The sequence below is a fragment of the Octopus bimaculoides genome, chromosome 3 (genome assembly GCF_046866305.1).
Source record: "Octopus bimaculoides isolate indiv1 chromosome 3, ASM4686630v1, whole genome shotgun sequence".
NCBI classification, from domain to species: domain Eukaryota; kingdom Metazoa; phylum Mollusca; class Cephalopoda; order Octopoda; family Octopodidae; genus Octopus; species Octopus bimaculoides.
The window spans coordinates 137,450,213-137,473,903 of NC_142930.1; the positions used below are offsets into that span (position 1 = coordinate 137,450,213).

At 35.4% G+C, this 23,691-nt stretch overlaps 2 protein-coding genes across 4 annotated transcripts in view; one reads left to right on the forward strand and one right to left on the reverse strand.

Annotated features, from left to right (window-relative positions):
- The window catches only part of LOC106883251 (set1/Ash2 histone methyltransferase complex subunit ASH2), a 154,528-nt gene that overhangs the window by 62,705 nt on the left and 68,132 nt on the right, over nucleotides 1-23,691 (reverse strand). The window lies entirely within an intron of this gene.
- Nucleotides 1-23,691, forward strand: part of LOC106883252 (uncharacterized) — a 74,561-nt gene that overhangs the window by 48,579 nt on the left and 2,291 nt on the right. For all 3 annotated transcript variants that reach the window (XM_014934186.3, XM_089349723.1, XM_014934187.3), the window contains 8 exons: nucleotides 8,229-8,406; nucleotides 13,041-13,126; nucleotides 13,918-13,987; nucleotides 16,080-16,163; nucleotides 17,889-18,447; nucleotides 20,257-20,335; nucleotides 21,997-22,031; nucleotides 22,805-22,854. In XM_014934186.3, the coding sequence (XP_014789672.1) occupies nucleotides 8,229-8,406; nucleotides 13,041-13,126; nucleotides 13,918-13,987; nucleotides 16,080-16,163; nucleotides 17,889-18,447; nucleotides 20,257-20,335; nucleotides 21,997-22,031; nucleotides 22,805-22,854 (1,141 nt within the window). The remainder of the gene's footprint in view (nucleotides 1-8,228; nucleotides 8,407-13,040; nucleotides 13,127-13,917; nucleotides 13,988-16,079; nucleotides 16,164-17,888; nucleotides 18,448-20,256; nucleotides 20,336-21,996; nucleotides 22,032-22,804; nucleotides 22,855-23,691) is intronic.

Below are 23,691 nucleotides of genomic sequence, written 5' to 3' on the forward strand. Positions count from 1 at the left end.
CATAAAAACAGTTTCAAAATAATAACTGTTTTATGCACAACGCAGCATTTAATTATATGCAAATTAGGTTATCAACTCTTGCACTAGTCTAATTTATGATTGCTTTACATAGCACCCAGCTAGTGCCATTGATTAGGGATGGAAGCCAAGAATATTTTCTCTGAGAAGTCAACAAATCATTAAACAGTCTGTCAGGAGACTCCCTCTTTTTCCACACATTAGTAGCATAGAAAGAATGTGTTTTCCTTCTTAATTTATCTACTGTGAGGCTTTGTAATATTTCAATTTATTCCAGTATAATGTAATTACTAATTTTATTAGTATATTTCACTGAGCTGAAATTTCCAGTGATGCTATTATTGTTGAAACTATTATTGATGGTGAATGTATGGAATGGAAAGACAAAAAGAGTATCTTGGCCAGAGATACAGAATTGGTGACAAAACATGAAATGCATATTTATAGCCAACACACCAATAACACACATAGTCTTTCCCCTTCCACGTGTTATGGATTAATTTTCTCTCTATTTAGATCTCAAAATATAAACATATCAACTTTTCAAAGGCACAATGTTTGTGGTAGTGAAGGTGAAGATAGTTATAGGTGGTGGTATTGGTAGTAGTAGTTGTAGTAGTTGTTGTAGTAGTGGTGATCTTACATGTATGTGACAATAGTAATGGCAGTGGTAACACATGTGACAGAGTGGTGGTGATAGTGGAGATGTTTATGGCAGTAGTGGTGAACATTGTATCTGGTAGTAGTTGTGGTGGAAGTGTGTGGTTGTGTGGGTGTTAGTATTAATACTTGTGTTAGTGATTGGGGAGAGGGAATTAGTAGTAATTCTGTTGTTGTTCAACATTCTAGTTGTAACCATCTTGTCTTTTTATATGTCAACAACTGCATTGTTCAATGTATTCTTCTTTATTTAAAATAGCAAAGATTGATTCGAAAGTGATTTGGTTGCTATTTCTAGCAGGTTCAACAGCCATATAGAGCTATTTTTTCCAACATTGGTTTCTAGCACCCACAAGCTTCATTTCAGCAGGTATAGGCAGGTGAAATTCAAATTAAATTTTACCTGCTTTTGAATACTACTATTAAATGCATTTAAATCAAACATATCCTGTTTTATGTTGAAACCAGCTAGATCTGATTTCTCACACCTACCCTACAATGTCATTCTAAAAATATAAAATCACATCATCAAACATGCAAAGCTACAGGATATTGCATCATTAATTCAAAAGAATGTGAATAAATAAACATTTGACAGAGTAACCTGAATGCTAAAGCGTTAAGATGGGTGCCGGTCAATTAGACTTATCATCAGAAGAGATGCTAGACTAAAAATGATAAAGAAAAAAGGCGGGGAAACACTGACATAGAGGAATGCTATAACAGTATTGTTGTTAATGATGATTATTTCACTGTATTAGTTGTTGTTTAGATCCAAGTCAATCCTGATTGAACAGACTCTGACCTAAGGCATCCCAGTCATACCACTGTGTCTTTTCCTCTACATTCAGTGAACTTAGGATACCATTGTGCAATGTTCCTTCCTTTTTAAAGATTGTAAGGTACGATTTGAGGGATATTTGGTTGCTATTTCTAATTGTCAAGTAGTCACATAAAGGCATTCTGTCTAAGATAACTTAGCAGTGATCTCTTGCAGTGGTAATTGTGGTGGTGACAGTAACAGTGGCTGTCACTTTGAAACGGTAAAAGTTATATGAGTAATATTAATGGTGGTGGTCTTAGTAAGTTTTGAAGTAGTGGTAGATTTGCACAAACATAGAGATAAAACAAGTCAACAGTAAATCTTCCTATAATTTCATTTAGTCAACTCAAGCTGCATTGCATAGAAGTGAAGTAACATTTGTTGATATTATTTTTTAATGTGATTTTTCAGGAATTTAGCATGTCAGTTAGTCAGTCAGTCCTTCATAGCAATAGATTTTAAACTTGCTGCTGCTGCTAAGTTATGTGATTAAACGGTTTTCTTTACTATAGATTCATAAATCCTAAAACATAGACGAATAATGGCAAATTGTGATGTTCATAGCCTTCCTGGGGAATGGCTACTTGTTAAAATAGAGTAATTGCTCAGCTGGGAAATTTAAACTGGGTCATAAACTTCCTTAGTTTTTACATAAATATATAAAGATTGAAGAGAGCAACACAAAAGCAAAACAAAAATGTTTAAGATTGAATAACTACAAGTAACTTATATTTCACAAAAGTATAAACCATCATCCGAAATATGATTGTGGACTAATTGCTTGGGAACTGACTTGACCAACATATATGCAATATTTTCACAGTGCCCCTCTCTCATAATTAATTCTGATGTGTCTCCAAAATTCAATGGACAAGGAACTAGCCTATCCCAGTGTATGAAACCTTATTGCTCACATACACACAGAGGACAATGAGAGAACAGCTGTGAAGGCAACTAAAGCACAAGATTTTGTTAGCTCTGCATTATTCTCTCTCTCTTACCATAATCCAACTCAAATTAACTGCTCTACAAACAATGTACTCATTGAATTCTCTTTCTATGACTGCAGAATTAAGTCACAATTATATATAGTAACAGAAAACCACCCAGAGGGCAATATTTCTTCAAGAGTAGTAATGATAATAACAATAATAATAATCCTTTCTATTAGAGGGGCAAAGCCTGAAATTTAGTGGGGAAGTGGCCAGTTGATTACATCAAACCCAGTGCTCAACTGGTATTTTATTGACCCCCAAAAAGATGAAAAACAAAGCCAACTTAAGCAGAATTTGAACTCACACTGTAAAACTGGAAGAAATGCCACAAAGCATTTGGTCCAGCATGCTAATGATTCTGCTAGCTCACTATCTTAATAATAATACCAATTTTTAGTGATAACTGCCCAACAGAGTGCAACACATGTGCTAATTTACTAACAGAATTAGAATATAACAATAACTGTGATGAAGGTAAACAAACTAAAAACTTTGAAATCACTGCCAACTTTTCCTTGTAAAAGTTAGTGAATATGTACTCTACGAAATAGTACTGAGCAATCCTTCAATGTTAAATTGTATATATATCTCTTTGGATGTTAAACCATAGAAAATGTACTTAATACATATAGTAGAATTTATTCATTTGAAGTGATGATTTGCTGTAACTACAAATCTTACTGTTACTTGAACACAAATAGTGAGAAATTTTAACTTGTGAGAAAAGAGAGTGGATCATGACTTTTGCAAACATATATGAATATATATTTTCAAAAATTCATGATTCACTCCTTCACATGCATCTCCAGCAATTTCATTTACTGCATTCTCTGTTCTTTTTACCTCTCTCCTTACACAGGACAAACTGGTTGATGGTTTGTTGGCTGTTTTGCTGAGCCTTATAGGACATAAGACTAAAAAATGACACTCCAATTTCTGCTTTGCTGGTAATTCCTTACACACACACACATTGAGCCCACAGTCATTCCCCTGATATTCACACCTAAAGTGACCTCCCAACTATTGCTGGTCATTCACGAAGCTGTGATAGTTGGCTACATGTGCATTTCAATTTCTCCAATTTTTGTTCTCCATTTTATCCTCTCCATGTCTATTCTATCTTTTGCAAATAAGAGTGAATACTCAAAAGACATTTCCTTCTTCCCCACACCCCATTTCCAATCCTGCTTTTAGTGTTTACTTCTTTGTTGTATTTTTTGTAATCTTGGCACCACACACACACACACATATATATATACTGAAAAGGGTAATTTCAATTAAGACCATATAAACCTGCTTAATGATTGAATGCTTCATTAGATAACTGTTTGGTTTAATTATTTAACTGAAGAAAGAAGAGTGTTGGTTATAACCATTGTGGGCTCTCCTAGACAGGTGAGGCAAATGTGGTTTATGTTTATCTTGAACTCCAATAGGTTGATTACTATAGGGAAAAATGTGAAGAGAGTAAGCATGCTACAAAGCAATTAGATAAAATATTTGGTGGGTAAAACAAAGTAAAGCAGATGAATAGAAGACAGATGGGTCATCAAGTTGGTTTGTGTGGCGGTAGTGCATGGCTTGCCACTTCAGAGGAGCAGCAGTAGAAAATAAAGAAGACACAGAATATTTGTGGTTAATTTTGTAGTGTGATGAAAATCTTTGTTAATCTGATGGACTTATATGGATGTAACTTTGGATTGTTACACATGTAGCATCAGCACTACCAAAAATGTGAACAATACACTTAATGTATTACACTTGTACTTCGTAGAAGGTCAGGAAATGAATCAGGATGAAATATGTTTTAACAATGTCAATGAATGTGTCAATGTCATGAGATCAGTTGTAGTGAGTCTGAATGTTACTCATAAATAGCAAGGATGTAGTGTAGGAAGACGGTTTCTTTGGCTGCAGCTATTAGAAAATATGTACGATGGATTTTCATGGAAACAGTGAAAAACTAATGTGAGATGGCTCAGTTGTATGTAGAAAGATAGAGGAATGAAGTGTATGTGTTTTGTTGGAATTAACAAAGAGGAAGAGTATGGGAGATATGTAATTGAATCTTCTTCAATATCTATTATAGTGGAGTAGTCTGACTGGAAACTTACAATTTAGTTGACAACACACAGATGGAGCTCATCAATGGAGATTATATAGTACATTTTTATGTCAATCAGTCAAATGCTACAATACTACTTTGAATAAAATTCCCAGAAGCAGCATAGAAATAATGTCTGATGTAGAAAACAGAGAGATGGTAGATTTGATTCTATGGAAGCCCAACTGAGAAAGTAATGAGACAAGATGATAAAGAAAGTGGCTGTTTATGACTTTCTGTTATCTTGTACAATGGCAACAGTTGGTAGCAGTCATAGTGAAAAAGAATATCCTTTTGGGGCTAGAACACACTATGTGTTCCAAAGGTTGGCATTCTTCTGCAGAGAGGAAATGAGTCAAGCAGTTGACTTAGCTTGGGTTTGCAGTGACTGAGATCCAAGAATCAATGCTTGAACTGGTGACAGTATTGGATGGAGAAATTTTTGCACTTCTCAACTGTTGATTACACCTAATTAATCATAATATTCACCATAGATTCCTGTATTCTAATATGATGTATTGAAAATTATCTCAGCTTTCATTGCATTATGTGGTTGAATGACATCTTTTCTGGCTAGGTATGTTCAAGTGTATTTAGGCCTTGTTTGTGGGAAAGTTTAAATTAAAGAACTGCTTCATCATCATTGTCATCATCATCATCATTTAATGTTCTCTTTCCATGCTGGTATGAGTTGGATGGTTTGACAAGTGCTAGAAAGCTGGAAAGCTCTGTCTATTTTGGCATGGTTTCTATGGCTTGAATAACCATTTCAATATTCAAACAATATGGTTAACTGTAGGTATGATGATGGTGATGATGATGGTATCAATGAAAATACAACTTGTAGAGTGTAGGATTTAGATTAGGACAAAGTGTTCATGCAGAGATAAAATTTAGACGATCACATATATCAGGAGTTTAGGAAGAAAGCAAAGGAGTGTTTCAATAATATTTTTGCTTCCTCCGACTTTCCTAGCCCTCTTTCCTTCATTTGTTTTAGGAATGTTTATATCTCAGAAAGCAGTTAAAGGTGCCATTGTTGAGAAGTGGTTCTAGTTTTTGTTCCTAAAAGCAGTCATTTTGGAACTGTATTTCTCATTTCAAGTAAACTGTTGTCAAGTAGATAAATTTTGTGTATGATGAGGGCTAAATATAGCAGCATTTTAGTCTCAACCTGTCTTTGTCTGATCATTAAAATCATCTTTAGAAAAATATTGCAGCAAGAATAATACTGCTCTGGAAAGAGAAGTATACAGGAGTGTGGAGGTACTGGAACTGTTTTAATATAGGGAATGTGTATCCCCTCGCAACACTCAATGCAACATATTTGGAGTTTGATATATTATGAAGTAAATGCACTGGCGAGAGCCTGGGGTTAAGTGAGGTCTATTATATGTACATACAAGGTCTGAATCCGCAGTATGGTGACATCTAATGTGGAGGAAGGAAAAAAAGGAGTTGATAGAACTTAATGAAGCACAATAAATAAAAAGAAGAGTAAAGGAAATAAATATGTGACAAATAGTAACAGTATCATATTTTGATTTCATCAATTTACTTACAATTACAATTGTAACTTTATAACCAGTGCATAATTATGATGTTTCATAAAGTAGTATTTCTATACTCATACTAAATTTTTTTCTGCGCTGCCAATAATGTGATCATAGCCATAACTGATACTCAAACATCATAGCATAATTTGCAATTTACAAAACAGACATATGTTTACGTCTGATTCTTTTGCCTAACAAGAAATGGAAGATCTAGTCCACTCATGAGGTGATTGATGTATTTGGAATTATCATTATGAATAGTACGAACAAAACTGAAAGGACTGATAAAGCATTTCATGATCAAAGCTCTCTACTTTATAAATACTGTAGAGAAGAGGTTCCTTAAAAGAATGCTGGAGTTGTCTTATGCAAGTAGGATGATAATCATTGAAGTTTTTAGGCAAGTAAAACCCACTAGAAAGTTTCTCAACAACATAAAGAGACAGGCTCAGTTCACTGGACACCATATGTAAAGAAAAAAACCCTTGAACACTTGGTGACAACCAGGAACCTGAAAGGAAGAAGCCAGAGAGAAAAGATACTTGATAACCTTAACAGCAGGTTTTAGAAAGACTAGTCCATAACATGCTAAGTTGGTTGAGGGCCAGCAGGGAGAGAGAGGGAGAGGGAGAGTGAGAGAGAAAATAGGTTTCCATACAGTTTCTGTCTATCAATTCCACTCAAAAGGCATTGGTTGACCTGTGACACTTGCCCAAGATGCCTAGTGGTTAGACAGAACTTGAAACCACATAGTTATGGAACAAACTCTGAATTAATATACTCATGCCTGATAGGGAGAAACAGAGAAAGCAAAGTTATGAGAGAGCAGAAGAGAGAGAAAGAGTAAGAAAGTATGTGAGACAGAAAAGGACAGAGACTAAGAAGATGAAGGAATAAAATAGGAAATGTGTGTGTGAGAAAGAGAGTGACAGAGAGAGAGAGAGAGAGAGAGAGAGAGAGAGAGGGAGGGAGAGTGAGAGAGATGTTCTCTGTCAGCTGATACTGCCTGTATCAAGTTTACTTAGGGACTTAGATTTTACCAATGACTAACTAACCATAACAAATGACAACTATGGAATTTATATGTGAATGCATGTGTGTGTGTGTGTGTGTGTGTGTGTGTTCATATAATATATAATACAAATTTGACAGATGATGTATAAATCTAAGAGTCAGGATTCAAATTTCACCAGTTATATCTATACACCAATCATAGTGGCTCTGCCCAGTAAAAACAGGCAGCAACAAGTGGGAAAATCATACTCCACTGACTATGAGGCTATGAAAACCCAGAAACACTGATAGTAGATTGAGGAACTGTACTTTTTCATGCAAACAGTAATGAACTCATGAATATATGAAAAAAAACAAAACAAAACAAAACTTGATAATAAAACTAGAATACAGTTGTGATATGGATAGAACATCACACACACACACACACACACACACACACACATTCATTTGTTTAATGATTCTTTTTCCATGCTAGCATAGATTTGGATGGAGAATTATTTGGGTCAGGGTGCTCTTCCTGTTGCCTTATTCCAAAGGTTTTCAAAAGTGCTGAGCAACTAGTCATAAAGTCAATAAAGGATGTTAACATTAATGGTGCTTTGCTCAAACAGGTTAAGTGTGGAATATAAACATTCATGACAAATGCAGGACAGACTTTCTACAGTCTCTGTCTACCAATTTCCTGTGCAGTGGAATTGAATCCCCAGATCATATATGTGGTTGTAAAGTTAACTTTTTAACCATACAGCCATGCTTGCGCCCAAATATATCATATGTACATTTATATATATCTATCTATCTATCTAACCTAAGTTTGATCCTACTCCCTCTCGTTTATTAAAAACTGAAGCTGCTTGAGCCATATCTCCAAGTTTAACATTCTCAATTGGTCACACAATCTGTCTGTATGTATGCATGTATATATGCACACACACACACACACACACACACACACACACACACACACACACACACCTAATAATAAAATTTTCCCTTTTCAACATTTTTGTTTATCTTTATTTTAGTTATTTGTTCATTTAACTTCTTTTTGATAGAAAACTTCAGGAACCTGAGCAAGAAGAACTTCTTTCAATAAAGGATAAAATCAGAGCATTTGAGAGCCAACCACCAAAACTAATTGCTAACAACACTGTAGAAGTTGCGGTGAAGAAACCATGCTTCAGGTATTCTGAAAGTTACAAAGAAGAACTCCCTAGTGATACACTCATAATGGTAAGTTGTGATTTGAATTGGTTTGTTTAAATGAGAACTGACTATATGGAAATGACAAAACAAACTCTGCCTTTTACAAAGTGGTGTTTATGTGAGTCTAAGAGCAGTATGTAGTGGTATGTATTTTTATGTGTAAACTTTGGGTGTATGCTTTAATTGCATGTGTTAATTCAAATGTAAATCATTTTCTATAACCTACCCTCGACCAGCATCTTTACATTTATTTTTCTACACCTGCATGAAATACTGCGGGTTTTAAAGACAGATGCCCTTCCTACCGCTATACATCGAACTGTGAAGTAGAAGTACAGACTGTTTTTTGTTTTGTCCAAACAGGCGAAGTGGAGCAAGCAGAGTTAGTTACTACAAACAGGGTCCCATCCCAGTGGTCTGATACCATAAACTAATAATAATGGTTTCTGGTTTAAGCACAAAGCCAGTAATATTTCTGAGAGGAGTCAGAGTATTTGATACCAACTGAATATGAAGTTGTGAAAAGCTAAGGAATTTACACCAATTTGTTGAATGAAAATAATTATGGTAGTTAAAGAATGTGTTCATTATTCATCTAATTTTGCAAATGGTACAACTGGAATGATAATGGCTCTATAAAAATATTGACAGATTATCTATAAGAATAGGCAAAGCATGATCCAGAAAATAGCAACACTAGCATCTCTAAACATTGTTTGGGCCTCATTGCACAGTATTTATTATATAACATAATTTGTGAACAATAACATTGTTGGTTACATATGAATTGTATTCTAATATCAGTGCTGTGATGTTTGCAGTGAAGAATATGTACTATCATCGTTATAATGTTCACTTTTCCATGCTTGCATGGGCCAGAATTTGCAGAGGCTGATTTTCTATGGCTTTGACTAGATAACACTATGATTCAGTACACTTTGCATTTACTGACAGCTTTATGTTTTGTTTTTCATCAATCTATGACTTACTAAGTACCATATGCCAATTTGGTTTTTCTTGGTGTAGAGGTGTGAGCTATCCTTACACTTCATTGATGCATTATGACTGTTCTGAGGACTGTAAACCTCTCTCAGATTGGCATACAAGTCCTTTATGTTGTTGGTAACAGCAAAGACCTGAATTTCATCTGCATTCAGCTCCTACCACTGGTCTTTTAACATGGTCATAGCATCTAAGAATCAGCTTGAAGCTTGCTGTATATTGTGTCCATTTACAACAATTTGAAGGTACTTTCATCTTTTAGATAGCAGGTATTGTATCTTTATATTCATCATCATCATCATTTAATGTCTGTTGTTCATGATGATGATGACTATAAAGACATAACAGCTGCTGTCTGAAAAATGAAAGTACCTTCAAATTGTTCTAAATGGACAAAATACATAGCAAAGCCAGTTAGCATGTCTATGATTACGGAAATCAATTGAGGTAGCAGCTGCTCCCAGTGTGTATTGACTGCTGTAGTGTTAGCAAAAATTTCCAATCTATATTTATTGCAACAAGTTCACATTGCGCTTTGATCTCACAAGCAAAGTTCATGTGGTACATGTCAATACATTCTTAGTGAATCAGTGAACTCACAACCATACAATTTAAAGGTCATTATTTCAACTGTGGATGACATTAGCAATGAAACCACTTTTGAGAGCTGGAATAAAATGTTTCACATGGTTCATATTTTGAGTAGAAAGTGCATAAATTGGGAATAAGATATCTTTTACCATAATGACTTGATTGGTCCTATGTTTGAAAATTCTTCACCACCCTTGCATTAAACTTGTCTGAGGCAACCTAGTTTATCGGCTGTTGGTATTGTGCCCAGATATCTACACAATTGTAAAATCTTTCCTTCCTCTGCAGTTCAACTGAGGTCATAGAACCATATTGGTTGATCAAGTATCAGCACCTGGACACAGATTTACAAGGGAGGCCAGCACCAGTAGTTGTTAACGAGTCTCTCGTTTGCACAACAACAAAGTTGTCCCAGAGTTGGTACAAATACAGCAAAGGATTTTGTCTAACCCTCTAACAGTTCCAATAATTCTCTTCATGTATTATTTTGCATGACTTACAAACAAGTGGTGGATTGGCAGAATTATTACAGCATCAGACAAAATGCTTTGTATTTTGTTATGGCTCTTTATGTTTTGAGCTCAAATTCTTCTAAGGCCAACTTTACCTTTCAGTCAAGTACTGCAGGTGATATAATTGACTAATACCCAAATTTCTGGCTTGTGTTTATGTTAGAAACAATAACTGTATATCATTTAATTTAGTGTAATCAGTTCTTTGTGTGAGAATAAACTGAAATAATCATCATCTTTTAATGTCTGCTTTCCATGCTGGCATGGGTTTGATGGTTTGACTGAGGACTGGCCACCCAGGAGGCTGCACCAGACTCCAATCTGATCTAGCAAGGTTTCTACAGCTGGATGCCTTTCCTAACGCCAACCACTTTAAGAGTGTAGTGGGTGCTTTTTACATGCCACCAGCACAAGGGTCAGTCAGGCAACACTGTCATCGGAGCCAGTGAGGCGGCACTGGCATCTGCCATGACTACGATTTCACTTGACTCAACAGGTCTTCTCAAGCACAGCATATTGCTTGATGATTGAAGGGTGCTTTTAAATGGACTGGTTATGCGACACTGGCATCGGCCACAGCTACGATCTCACTTGATTTGCCGGGTCTTCTCAATTACAGCATATTTCCAAAGGTCTCAGTTGCTTGTCATTAAGAAGGGCCCATCTTAGTTACCACTAATTAGCTTTGCTAACCAGACTTTATCCAGTGTTTAATGAGTTAACTCTATCAAGACAGAAACTGCTAGCAGTGTTGTGTATGTGTTAATTGTAACAATAAATTATTTGTCCATGTGTTAATGTTTATCTCTAGACCAAATGTATTCAGCCACAACCATTGTTCTCTCCCACCCCCAGCTAATATAATCTAGGACTATAGAAAAGTTCCTAGAAAAATTCAGTAAGTTTAGTTGCTGTGAGGAGTAAAAAGTATAATGATTTAGTTCTTTGTTCTTTGTCTTAGAGTGAGGTAGATAAGTGTTCTCACTGGGTTGTGGATTGCAGCCATTGCCAGTTGCATTGGATTCCTGATGCTATCATGTCTAGGAATATATAATTATACCATGTGTCATTTCTTTTTATTAGGAGGTAAAGGTAAAAGGAAGGAAATGAGTAATATAAGAGATTTGGTTGCTATTTCTCATAGGTCAAGTGACTTTCTTGTGACAATTTATCAATTTTGTAGGTAACACTGTGTAATGGCTACTCTGTAGATATTAACTACCTGTTTTCAGTAAATTAATCCTTTAAAAAGTTCACAACTTCTGACAGAATTAGCTAATTAGAGCAATTAAGTATAATCGTTCTAATTGTAAAGCAAGTGGCAGTTGACCATGAGTTAAGTCTTTCATATTCGGTAGCTGCTGGTAAATGTGTTACAATTTCTAGTACATCTAACTACCCTCACTGTTCAATGTCATTAACAAGGTAAACCTTTCACAGTTCACAACTGTTGGCAGCATTATCTAATGGCTGGAACAGCTTTATTCTCATTGTAAAGCCAAAACAACAACAACAGCAACAGCAACAACAACAACAACACCACCACCACCACCACCACCACTACTACTATTACCACTACTAAAACTTATTGTCGGCTAAGAAGGGAGTTACATTTACAAATTTTTGGTGTCCAGCATTTGTAAGGACTTTCGAGCGAGATCGTTGCCAGTGCCCCTGGACTGGCTCTTGTGTGGGTAGCACATAAAATACACCATTTTGAGCATGGCCGTTGCCAGTACCGCCTGACTGGCCTTCGTGCCGGTGGCATGTAAAAGCACCCACTACACTCTCGGAGTGGTTGGCATTAGGAAGGGCATCCAGCTGTAGAAACTCTGCCAAATCAGATTGGAGCCTGGTGTTGCCATCCGGCTTAACCAGTCCTCAGTCAAATCGTCCAACCCATGCTAGCATGGAAAGCGGATGTTAAATGACGAACGAACGATGAGCATTTACACACACAACAAGCTTCTTTCAGTTTGTATGTGTTACTGTCTCCTTGCTTTGACTTCATGTGATAGCCGTAAATGAATGCCATTATCATGCAGTGTCCTTTGCTTCCAATCTTCCTTGAAAACACGTCTAGTCAAAGGGAATATTATCTTACTTGCAAACAGGTAAGAGTTGGTGACAAGAAGACATCTGGGTGTAGAAAATCTGCTTCAACAAATTCTGTCCAACCTTTGCAAGCTCAAAATAATGGACATTAAATGGAACACTGATGATTAATATATCACTTCCTTATTTACCCAAATTCATCTCATTGGCTCATTTGAGTTATTTCCATCAGTTCACTATATTTTTTAACTATACAAATTAAGAAAAAAAAACAAAAAAACAAAAAAACCTTGGATAATGTAACATGGAAAAAATGCGGGATAGTCACAACTTAGATCACAGATTGGTTTCTTCAGGGCAAGCCTAAGACTAAACAACCAACATCATTATGTGCTACCTAGTACACCATGTAATTGTTTTAATAATAAATCTACAATGTGTTAACTTTTAGTTTTAATAATTATTTATATGGAATGCAATAAACACAAAGCTTTGTTTCAGGGTCAAGTTTTACGAAAACATGGCGATCCTTCAGACAAGGATCAGAAGCAGAAAGGAGGGAAAGGTTCTATAAACCATAGTGTAGAGTAAGTACCTCACGTTTTCTACTTTTTCTGTGCACTTGCTTTGGTAGAACAAAAGATTAAATACCATGTGGTGTTTTATTATTTATTTACGTCTTTTTATATTTTCTGAGTTTAAATCCAGTCAAATTGATTTTGCCATTTATCTTTCTTGTTTTGGATTACAAAAAGCCCCACAAAACAACCTAGTAAAGCCTGTAGTTCCATTTAATTCTCTATATCCCCCACTTATGATTTCTGGACACATGCATTTGTTAGAAACAGTTTTTATATTTTCTCAGCTTTTAAGACATTTAAAAAACAACTAAATACGATCTACAATGATGAACTGTATTTCTGCATGGTGCCTAATATGCACAGATATACTGAACCATTTTTGGGGGTCAGAAACACACTGTAATGTTAGCAATAGTTGGTGATATTTTGGTTGGCTGGATCATTTCCTTGTGACTTAGCGAGATATAATTATAAATTAGTAAGCTAGAGGCATCTAAACATGATTTATGCATACTGTGTACTAGAAACAAATAGAAACATAATACTGTCTTTAACAGAACCCCACAACTCATGGAGAATTATATTTTCTGATTAAATATAAACTATTACAATTTTTAAAATTTCATTTTAACACTATATGTAAAGATAATAAATTTAAGCCCATTTTAGGCATAAATATGCTTTATTATGATGCAGCTATGTAAAAAAAAAAAAAATAAAAAAAAATAAAAGATTCATATTGGATTCACAGTTCTAGAGTTTATAGAAAACTGATGAGAGCATTTCTTGCATTTCAGCAAAAATAAAAACGAGAGTATTGAAGATGACTTTGGATTAATACAGAGGGAATCAGAAATTTTAAAATCGGTAATTCTTTCTTTTTCCACTTAAAATTAGCAGTTTTGTGCTTTGTTTTGTTCTGCTCATAGGCTCCAAGATCTTGGAAATTCTTATTACAAGGATGTGATTCTTATTGCAGAATCCACTGAGAACTCTAACTGTTTAAATCTTAAAAGTGTGAACTTGAATCACAAAGTTGTGACCATACTGCCAATGAAATACATCAAAACTTTGGAGGGATTTAGTAACATTATTAGCAATTTCATTTATTGGTATAAGCTTATGTTATGTTCTTTCATAAAAATTATGTTGGAAGGTTTTAATTTCAATGTGAATGCTTTAAAACAAGAGGCTTTATATCAAATTACAAGAGGTAGTCTCAGAGGGTTAGTATCAAATGAGTTAAAAGGAAATATGTAACTCAGAGACATCTAATATAAGGCATCTATATTAGAGGTAGATAAAGAAGTATCAAAAATATTTAATTAGATCAAACATGAAAATAATCAACCTCAAAGAAGCTGGTTCAGTATGGAGAGATGTTGTATTGTACAGCAATCCATCCAGTCCATGTCAGCAAAAGACCCATCTCATGTGATGATGATAATATTAGAAAGATTTTTTTTTCATCATGTTCACTGATACATTTTTCACAAGTTATTGACTGCATCTGAAACAATGTTCTATATATTGATTCACTATAACTGGTCTGATAAGGGAGGTGTGGCAATTTATTTACTACTGATAAAGACATGCATGCTCACATATATGCAAACATATACATACACAAACATTTAAATATGTGAAGCAAGCATATACATGCAGAAGCACTACATAGGATTGCTTCAAGGAGAAAAAACTATTAAAGCCCATCTATAATCCAGACTATCCAATGAAATACATATGCAAATATATGTCTATATATTGACAGCTATGTGTATGTGGGTGATGCACATGCACACGCATATACGCATTTTTGGTTACGAACAAGAAAGAATAGTTAATATATGTAATAGATATAACAGATGCACATTTATGTAAAACACATGAACATACATATCCACGCGAGCAATGCATATACACACATCTTCACTGAATTTGTATACAATTTCTTAAGCATATCATATTTGCAGAGTAGAGGTGAGAGGATGATGTCTAAGTGCCTTTTGCAACATCATTAGAGATGTTAACAAAGTGAGTTAGCATTAATCAGGAATAAAGGGAAATGGCTTAAGAGCTTGACTCCCTAATAGCTTACCTTTCACTCTACAAGCCATATTTACATATACTTTCTCTCGCTTTCACACACATTAAATCAACAATTAAGATTTTAATATAGACACTAATTCAAAGACAGAAAAAGAGCAAGCCTGCTATTGTAATAAAATAAGGAAAAATGCTGGCAAGTTATAGATATTTAGTTTGAGCCCCATCGATGGCTTGTTGTCTAACTTTTTAATCTCAGATTGGGGTTCTTGTTTATTGTGCTATTATTATCATCATCATCATCATCATCATCATTTGTTTGTGTTAGCATTGTTATATGTATATATGCCCATGGATGTATGCATAGTTCTTGGTACTTATACATTATGTACATTTATACAAATACACGTATACAACTGTACATATTAGGCAAAAAAATTGGCAGTCATTAGAGCATCAGATAGAATGCCATGTGATATTTGTTCTGATTTCAAATCCTACTGAGGTCAACTATGCCTTTCATCCTTTTGAGGTGGATGAATCAAACAGCAGTCAAGGGTAGCAGATCAACAGAATTGTTATAGTGTTGGATGGGATGAATAGAGGTATCTATTCTGACACTTTACATTCTATGATAGCTAAAAGCATTGCCTATGCTGACACTGGTGAAAATGCTTGTCCAGGTCTTGCACATTGAAGAGGAACATTCCAGGTGAAGGCCCATAGATTCTTGAGACACACAAAGCCTCTTATATGAACAAGCACACACACACACACACACACACACACACAAGGAAAATCATTTTCTTTAACCTGAGTGAGGTAGAAAACAAGACCTCCTGTTACAGTGAGTTATTCCCTACTGGGATTTTGAAGATCAGAAAACATGCGAATTAAAATTTTTTCTTTCCAGTTCCGGAGACCACCAGCACCTCGGAACAGGGCAAAATCCAATCGTATATCCAGAAAGGTTCTTCCAACAATAGAAAGCAATGATGTAAGTGCTTACATTTATTTCAAATGTTATAATACTGTATAGGCTTTTTACTTTTTTTTATATAAAGTAGTCAGTGTAGGTAGGGACAGTGTCCATAACCATTACAAGTCTTCATAGACTGGTGAGATTGATGCATTGCCTGATCTTTGGCTGGGCTATATATCTGTAGGAAAAATTTGAGTGGGGAGAGAACAAATTAGTCTGGTTTGAAGGCTCACAACAGGAAGAATCCTGCTAAAGACACTCAAGGATCAATGTGGTGGTGTTGAACAGAGTGGGGGTGAGACCTTTGAAGATGAAGCATTGTAGAGTGGAGTTAAGTTCCTGGAAAGCTAAGCCTAAGATGTCAGGCCAGTTTCTAGTTAAGTCATTTTCATTACTGATTCCTTGTACCAGTAATTTCCAGCTGTAGTTACAAAACTGAAGATATTTCCATCACAAAATAAAGATGAAATCAATGTTTATCTGTATATTCTATAGATAAACATTGATTTCTTAAATTGACACTAGGCTTCAGATTTTTTATAAATACTCAGAAACATATATATTAACATTAGAACAAGAACAGATCACCGCCATATACCACCATCATGTTCAAATTCTACTGAGGTTGACTTGCCTTTCATCCTTTAAGGGTCAATAAATTAAATACCAGTCAAGTACTGGGGTTGATGTAATCGACTATCCTCCTCTCTCAAAATTTCAGGCCATTTGCCTGTAGTAGAAAGGATTATTAAGAAGGCAGCAAGTTGGCAGAATTGTTAGACCACTGGGCAAAATGTTTAGCAGCATTTTGTCCATCTTTATGTTTCAAGTTCAAATTCCACTGAAGTCAACTTTGCCTTTCATCCTTTCAGGTTTGATGAAATAAGTACCAGTTTATCACTGGGGTCGATATAATTGACTCAGCCCTTTCTCATGAAATTTCTGGCCTTTTGCCAAAATTTTAAACTATTATTATTATTATTATAATTGTTTCAAGTTTTATGTTCTGAGTTCCTATTCTGCTGAGGCTGACTTTGCCTTTCATCTTTTCAGGATTGATAAAATAAGTACCAGTTGAGTATTGGGGTTGATATAATCAACTTAGCCTCTTCCCTAAAAACTGCTGGCCTGTATCAAAATTTGAAACCATTATTGTTATTGTTGTTGTTATTATCATTAAGCTGGTAGAATGGCAAATATTTAGGTGAGCCAAGCAAAATCACTACATTTTAATTTCAAATCCAGTGGTGTTGACTTCAACATTCAAACTGGATTCATTCATTAAAATAAATACCAAAAATGTCCTGTAATTGCTTGATATGCTAGAAATAATAGCCACATTTTACACAGGCCACAAAGAAAATATAGTCCAACATACATTGTCTGAACCCTGTATTCCCATAGAAGTTTTAAAAATGTCTGATTACAGAATTGATCTGGGGGTTAAACAACAAGAACACATATTTGTGTCTTATATAAATGTAAGAACTCATCCAAATTTATTAAGGGTATAAGCTTGTCTAACATTCAACCTTCTGTCAGTCTCTTAGTAGAGTTCATTGTTAAAGTCACACCTTGTCCACACAACATCAATCATTGCTGGTAACACTATCTCTTTGACTACATGCTATTTCTATAATGGTTGCCCCCATTCATTTTCTGTGTCAATGTTCCACTACCATCACCATAACCATTATGACAGCTAAGATCTTCAAATTCCCTCTCAATTCTATTTTGCAGTTAGAGTTCATTTCCCACGAAGGCAAAGACACTGTTCACTTCATAGGACAAAGTACAGAGAGCAAGGAAGTCAACAAGAAACAACAGACCAATTTGATGCCAATTGTTCTGACAGATAAAATCAAAAACAAGAACATCAAGAAATGTAGTAGTAGCAGCAGTAGTAGCAGCAGCAGCAGTAGCAAGAGCAGCATTGAAGATGCAAATGATAAAGAGCAAAGTGGAGGAGTAGATACTGGTATTGAAGTAGTTACTTTGTTGACAGAGGATGTTGGTGAGGATTTATCCCTCAAACAAAGCCCATGTTCTCATGATGATCAAACTGAAGATATCAATCAGACTGCCAGCTCCGTTGAAGATAATATTGATCACCAAAGTGACAAAGACAATAAAAGCGATGATGACAATGAAGAAAAGAAAGAAGAGAAAGGTGAGGAGGAGGTGAGCATAGAAAACAATGCAGAAGATCTGGATCTGATTGACCTAGAAGTGGACAAAAATAGCAGCAGTTTAGTCTCAGAAATATTGGAAGAATACAATTCTAAAAGAATGTCAAACAGTAAGTTGGCAAAACCTCATTTTTATGCATGTCATGATTTTGTTCATGTATTTACAAGTGGCTATACGATTGTTAACTTTGACAGTTTGAAAGGCAGTGGTAACTGATTTTTGATTAGTATTTAATAATGGACAAATTTAGTCAGTTTAATCTTCAGTCCAAGCTGCTGAAAAGCTGAGATTTGATCACAATAATTTCACAGCAAGATTAAGTATACCTTTATTAAACATACGGTATATGTGGTGTGGGTTGTGGGTGTATAATGTCAGTTTGTTTGTGAGTGTGCTACCAGTAATATGTAATCTAATGCAACCAATCACTTGGTTGGGTCATCAAAAACTAACTGACACATCTACCAGGCCATCCTAGTGAAAAGGGTTACTAGAAATTCAACAGGACAGAAACAAGTCCTGTCCAAAGAACAGATGGACCTTGCATAGGATCAACTGCCAACTAGCAATGTGAGCATTACCTTGGAAATTTTCCAGAAGAGTATCTCAAAGGAAGTTGCAATTATGTTCTATGCTAGCAAACCTGTGCAAAAATCTTAACCAATGAGTTTTGATGTATCACATTGCAGTTATGTGTGCTATTCTGTGTATTCTGGTTTTGATCTTGCAACCTGCTTTGGTGTATGTTTAGCATTACTAGATAAACTTAGGCAAGGGGGAACTTCATATATGATGTAGACTGTGAATCGTGAAGAAGATCAACATCAGTCTACTTTAATTAGTATTCCTACCTTTCCCTAACATGCATCTTTTTGTGTGGTACATGACACATTGTGCAGCAGTTCAGTTTACGTTAGTTAAGAGGAGAGTTTTCAACAATTAGGAGCAGACTCTGTACAAATTTACTCCATTTAAAAATACATTATTTGAGCAGGTTGTCAGTATCAACACTTTCAATGTTGTTCTTAAAATCCTGTAGTGTTGAAGGTTAGTGGAACAAGCAAATCAAAGCTTTGCATACAAGTCACTGTTACTGAGTCTTCATATATAGTTTTCGATGGGAGAGCTCATTGTCATAAATGTATTTATTAGTTTGCTACTGAAAATAAAGCTGCAATCAAACCAAGTCCGTAATCAGGTTTTGAATTGTAGTTGAAACCTCATATCATCATCATCATCATCATTGTTTAACATCCGCTTTCCATGCTGGCATGGATTGGACGGTTTGACTGAGGGCTAGCAAGCCAGAAGGCTGAGCCAGGTTCCAATCTGATCTTGCAAAGTTTCTACAGCTAGATGCCCTTCCTAATGCCACCCACTCTGAGAGTGTAGTGGGTGCTTTTTACATGCCACCGGCATGACGGCCAGTCAGGCGGTACTGGCATTGACCATGCTTGAATGGTGCTTTTTACATGCCACCAGCACGGAACCAGTCAGCACAGGAGCCAGTCAAGTGGTACTGGCAATGACCACGCTCAAATGGTGCATTTTATGTGCCACTGGTATGGGTGCCAATCAGGCAGTACTGTCATCGCCCACGACAATGACTTCACTTGACTCAACAGGTCTTCACAAGCACAGTTTATTGCCCAACGATATAAGGGTGCTCTTAAATGAGCCAGTTATGCTGCACTGGCATAGGCCACGGTTATGATCTCATTTGGCTTGCCGGGTCTTCTCAAGCACAGTATATCTCCAAAAGTTTTGGTCACTTGTCATCACCTCCATCAATTAAATTATGCAGTAGATAATGTTGGAAAAGCATGAGCTTCATATCAACTTACTTGTCTCTCCCCAATCCAAAAGAAACCAATACATATTTAATGTGGAATGCTAAACTATGAAAATTATCTTCTAGATAACAGATTACAAAGTGAAAAATTATCTTTGTCAGAAGAATCATTAACAACAGAAAGTGAAGATGAAGCAGAGAACACGTAAGTTATTTTCATACCAAAAGCTAGGAAGTACAATGGTTATGAGGTTGAAGTGCTGGTCTACTGGCCATTCTGTCAAATGTTCAGATCTTACAGCTGTCCGTATCAGTTTCAACATGTTTAGCTACGTTACATAAAAAAATATATATTCTTTATTCTTTTACTTGTTTCAGTCATTTGACTGCAGCCACGCTGGAGCACTGCCATTAGTGAAGCAAATTGACCCCAGGATCTATTCTTTGTAAGCCTAGTACTAATTCTATCGGTCCCTTTTGCCGAACTACTAAGTTACGGGGACACAAACACACACACACTAACACACACACACACACACACACATATATATATATATATATACGATGGGCTTCTTCCAGTTTCCATCTACCAGATCCACTCATAAGGCTTTGGTTGGCCCGAGGCTATAGTAGAAGACACTTGCACAAGGTGCCATGCAGTGGGACTGAACCCGGAATCATGTGGTTGGTAAGCAAGCTACTTACCACACAGCCACTCCTGTGCCTATATATATATATATATATATATATATCTATCTCATTATCATCATTCAACATGTTTTTGTATTGCATTCCTCTAATTGTGTAGTAATAGTAGTAGTAGTAATAATAACTACTAGCATAGGAGATAAAACATTTGTGTAATGGAAAAGGTTGAGGCAGTCCCAGTTGTTGTTGGGGCATTTAGTACTGTGAACATCAGAATTGAAAACTAATTTTAAAAACTTAGGGATCCCATCGGGAAGGGGCACTTACAGAAAACAACACTTCTAGGAACTGCTAGAAAACTTAGAAAAGAGCCTGACAATTGAGGTGCTACTACAGTCCACTGGGTGTGGACAGCTGGCATCTTATTACACAATCAACAACAAATGCAGTGTGACAAGTGGAATAATAATAACCAGTGGTGATTGGAGCACTGACTCAATTCCATTGAAACTTCAAAACTTCTTAAGGCAACTGGAAATCCCATGCAAGATTGATGTCTTGCAAAAAGCAACCTTATTGGACACAGCGCACATTTTAATGAAAGTATTATCTGTCTGAGGTACTTGTTGTGACTTGACAGATGACTAAAGACTCTGGTGCATTTTTACCTACACTGTGTTACGAAGGAATAATAATAATAATAATAATAATAATAATAATAATAATAATAATAATAATAATAATAATAATAATAATAATAATGATGATGATAATGATAATAATAAAAAAAATTATGATAATTTGAAAAGAAGTATATTCATAAGCCTTCAAAATTGAGTGTGATACCCATCATGATTGATGTACTCAGAACCATCAGAGGGAAACACAAAAACCTAGCATAAAAAGTTAGAAGTACAGTTGGTGGCCACACTCAGAACAGAACATGTATTGAGGAAAGTGTTATCTGGCTAGGCTGCAGGAAGTAGCTGAGAGATGACATCAGAAACTCAAGAGAATCTTTAATATTAATAAACAAAACATTCCTATCCAACCAGACCTATCAGATTACTAGTAATGTCTTTTTATAATTTTTGTTTATGAAACTTTCATATATTTGACACGACCACTGTCATAATGTACATCTAATTTATAGTACTTGAGAAATTGTAATTGTATATATGAAACACACACATACAATGTTCACTTTTCTAACAATAGGCAAGAAGAAGTAAAAGAAGAAGTGGATATAACAGGTAAGTAACAGATTGTATTCTACCTTAATTAGTTAGAATATCTATAGAATAAAATAAAAGAATTTTGAGAAAGCGTTAATCAGATTATGACTAATCCTCCTCTGTTATTAAAGCCTGAACATAAATTTTCTCAATGTGAAACTGCAAAGAAAATAGGAGCCAAATTTCCCTCAAATCATGTGCTTAAGTGGGAACCTCAACATGGTTGCATGAACTGCTAGAAATAATATTTGGATCACCTTCCAATCATATACTAACAAGGGAGCTACTATCTCCATTGCTATGTAACTTGTTAGAAACAGTCAACTTCACTCAAATGACATCCTTGCATCTTAATACATTATGTCTGAAAATAAAACAAAAGATAGGATGGTCAAACCTAGAATGCTTTTGATCCCTGGGCTCCTTGATAAGAGCTGACTAACAACAAAGCAAACTGAAATATAATGTCAAATAAAGTACAGCAAACTATTAGGGGAATGGCAGCAATTATGTCTAAGATATTTTAAGTTCTACTTAAGTAGACTTAGCTTTTCATTATTTTAGGAGTGATAAAATAAATATTAGTTTGGCTTGAATACTGATATAATTGACAATAACTTCTCTCCTAAAAACTGAAGATCTTGCACCAAAAATTGCAGGTCCTTATAGTAGAAATGGTAGAGTACAGCTAAAGAAAATAGTCATGTTCTAACATTAATTACATTGGTTATAATAATATCGCACAAAAAATTTGTGGCCTTATCATCACCAACATTATTATTTTTTTTCAGCATCAGAAGAACTAAAAACTGAAAGTGAGGAGATTATCAAAGAAATAGCAGTAAGCAAACAATTTATTTTTTAAACTTCTACTTTTAATGAGACATTAGAGGAACACTGGAAGATGCTAGTTGAGTAGCTTATTCATACATGTAATCCAGTGATGGCTTGTTGCATTAGCATTTGTCCTTTATACTGGCAATGTTGCAAACTGATCCTGTTGTAAAGATCATAAGACTTCAAAAAGGATCCTTCACTAATATATGCTGTAAGTGCTTCTCACATAAAATGAAATGAGATTTAATTGAGTTCAGTTATACACAGTTTATTGTGTAAGTTGAGGTAATTAACTTTAAAAGAGCAACAGGATATAGAATGGTAATTATACATAAGTTGGTTTGTAGATGGTTGTCTGTTCAGGATGTGAATGGCACAAGAGTAGAGGGTGTTCTTAAATTGGTTAGCTCTTTATTTTAAAGTTTGGAATCTCAATCCTGAATGAAAGGAACTGGCAGTGGAATGGCTTGCCCCACTGATTAACCATAGAATGTGATAAATTCTTGGCCAACTAGGTAGAGCAATGATGCCAATATTTTGAGTGAAATTGGGTAGATGGAAACACTTCAGAAGGACTGTACCTCTTTGGGGGTAGCAGTAGACTAAATCCATAGAGTGGCTCAATACCATCATCTGGCATGAGGTTACTTTAGCAGAGTCCACTCTGCAGCAAGCATACACACCAAGTCTCTGGTCTAAAAACAGAACAATACTCTGATACATTACTTTCAATCATAGCAACTCATAAGTTATGGTTCCCTCCTTTATTTCATTTATCTATATAAGAGGCCTTAGATAAAAGATCAAGAGTAGGGACTGCACTACCTCCTCAGACTAAAAC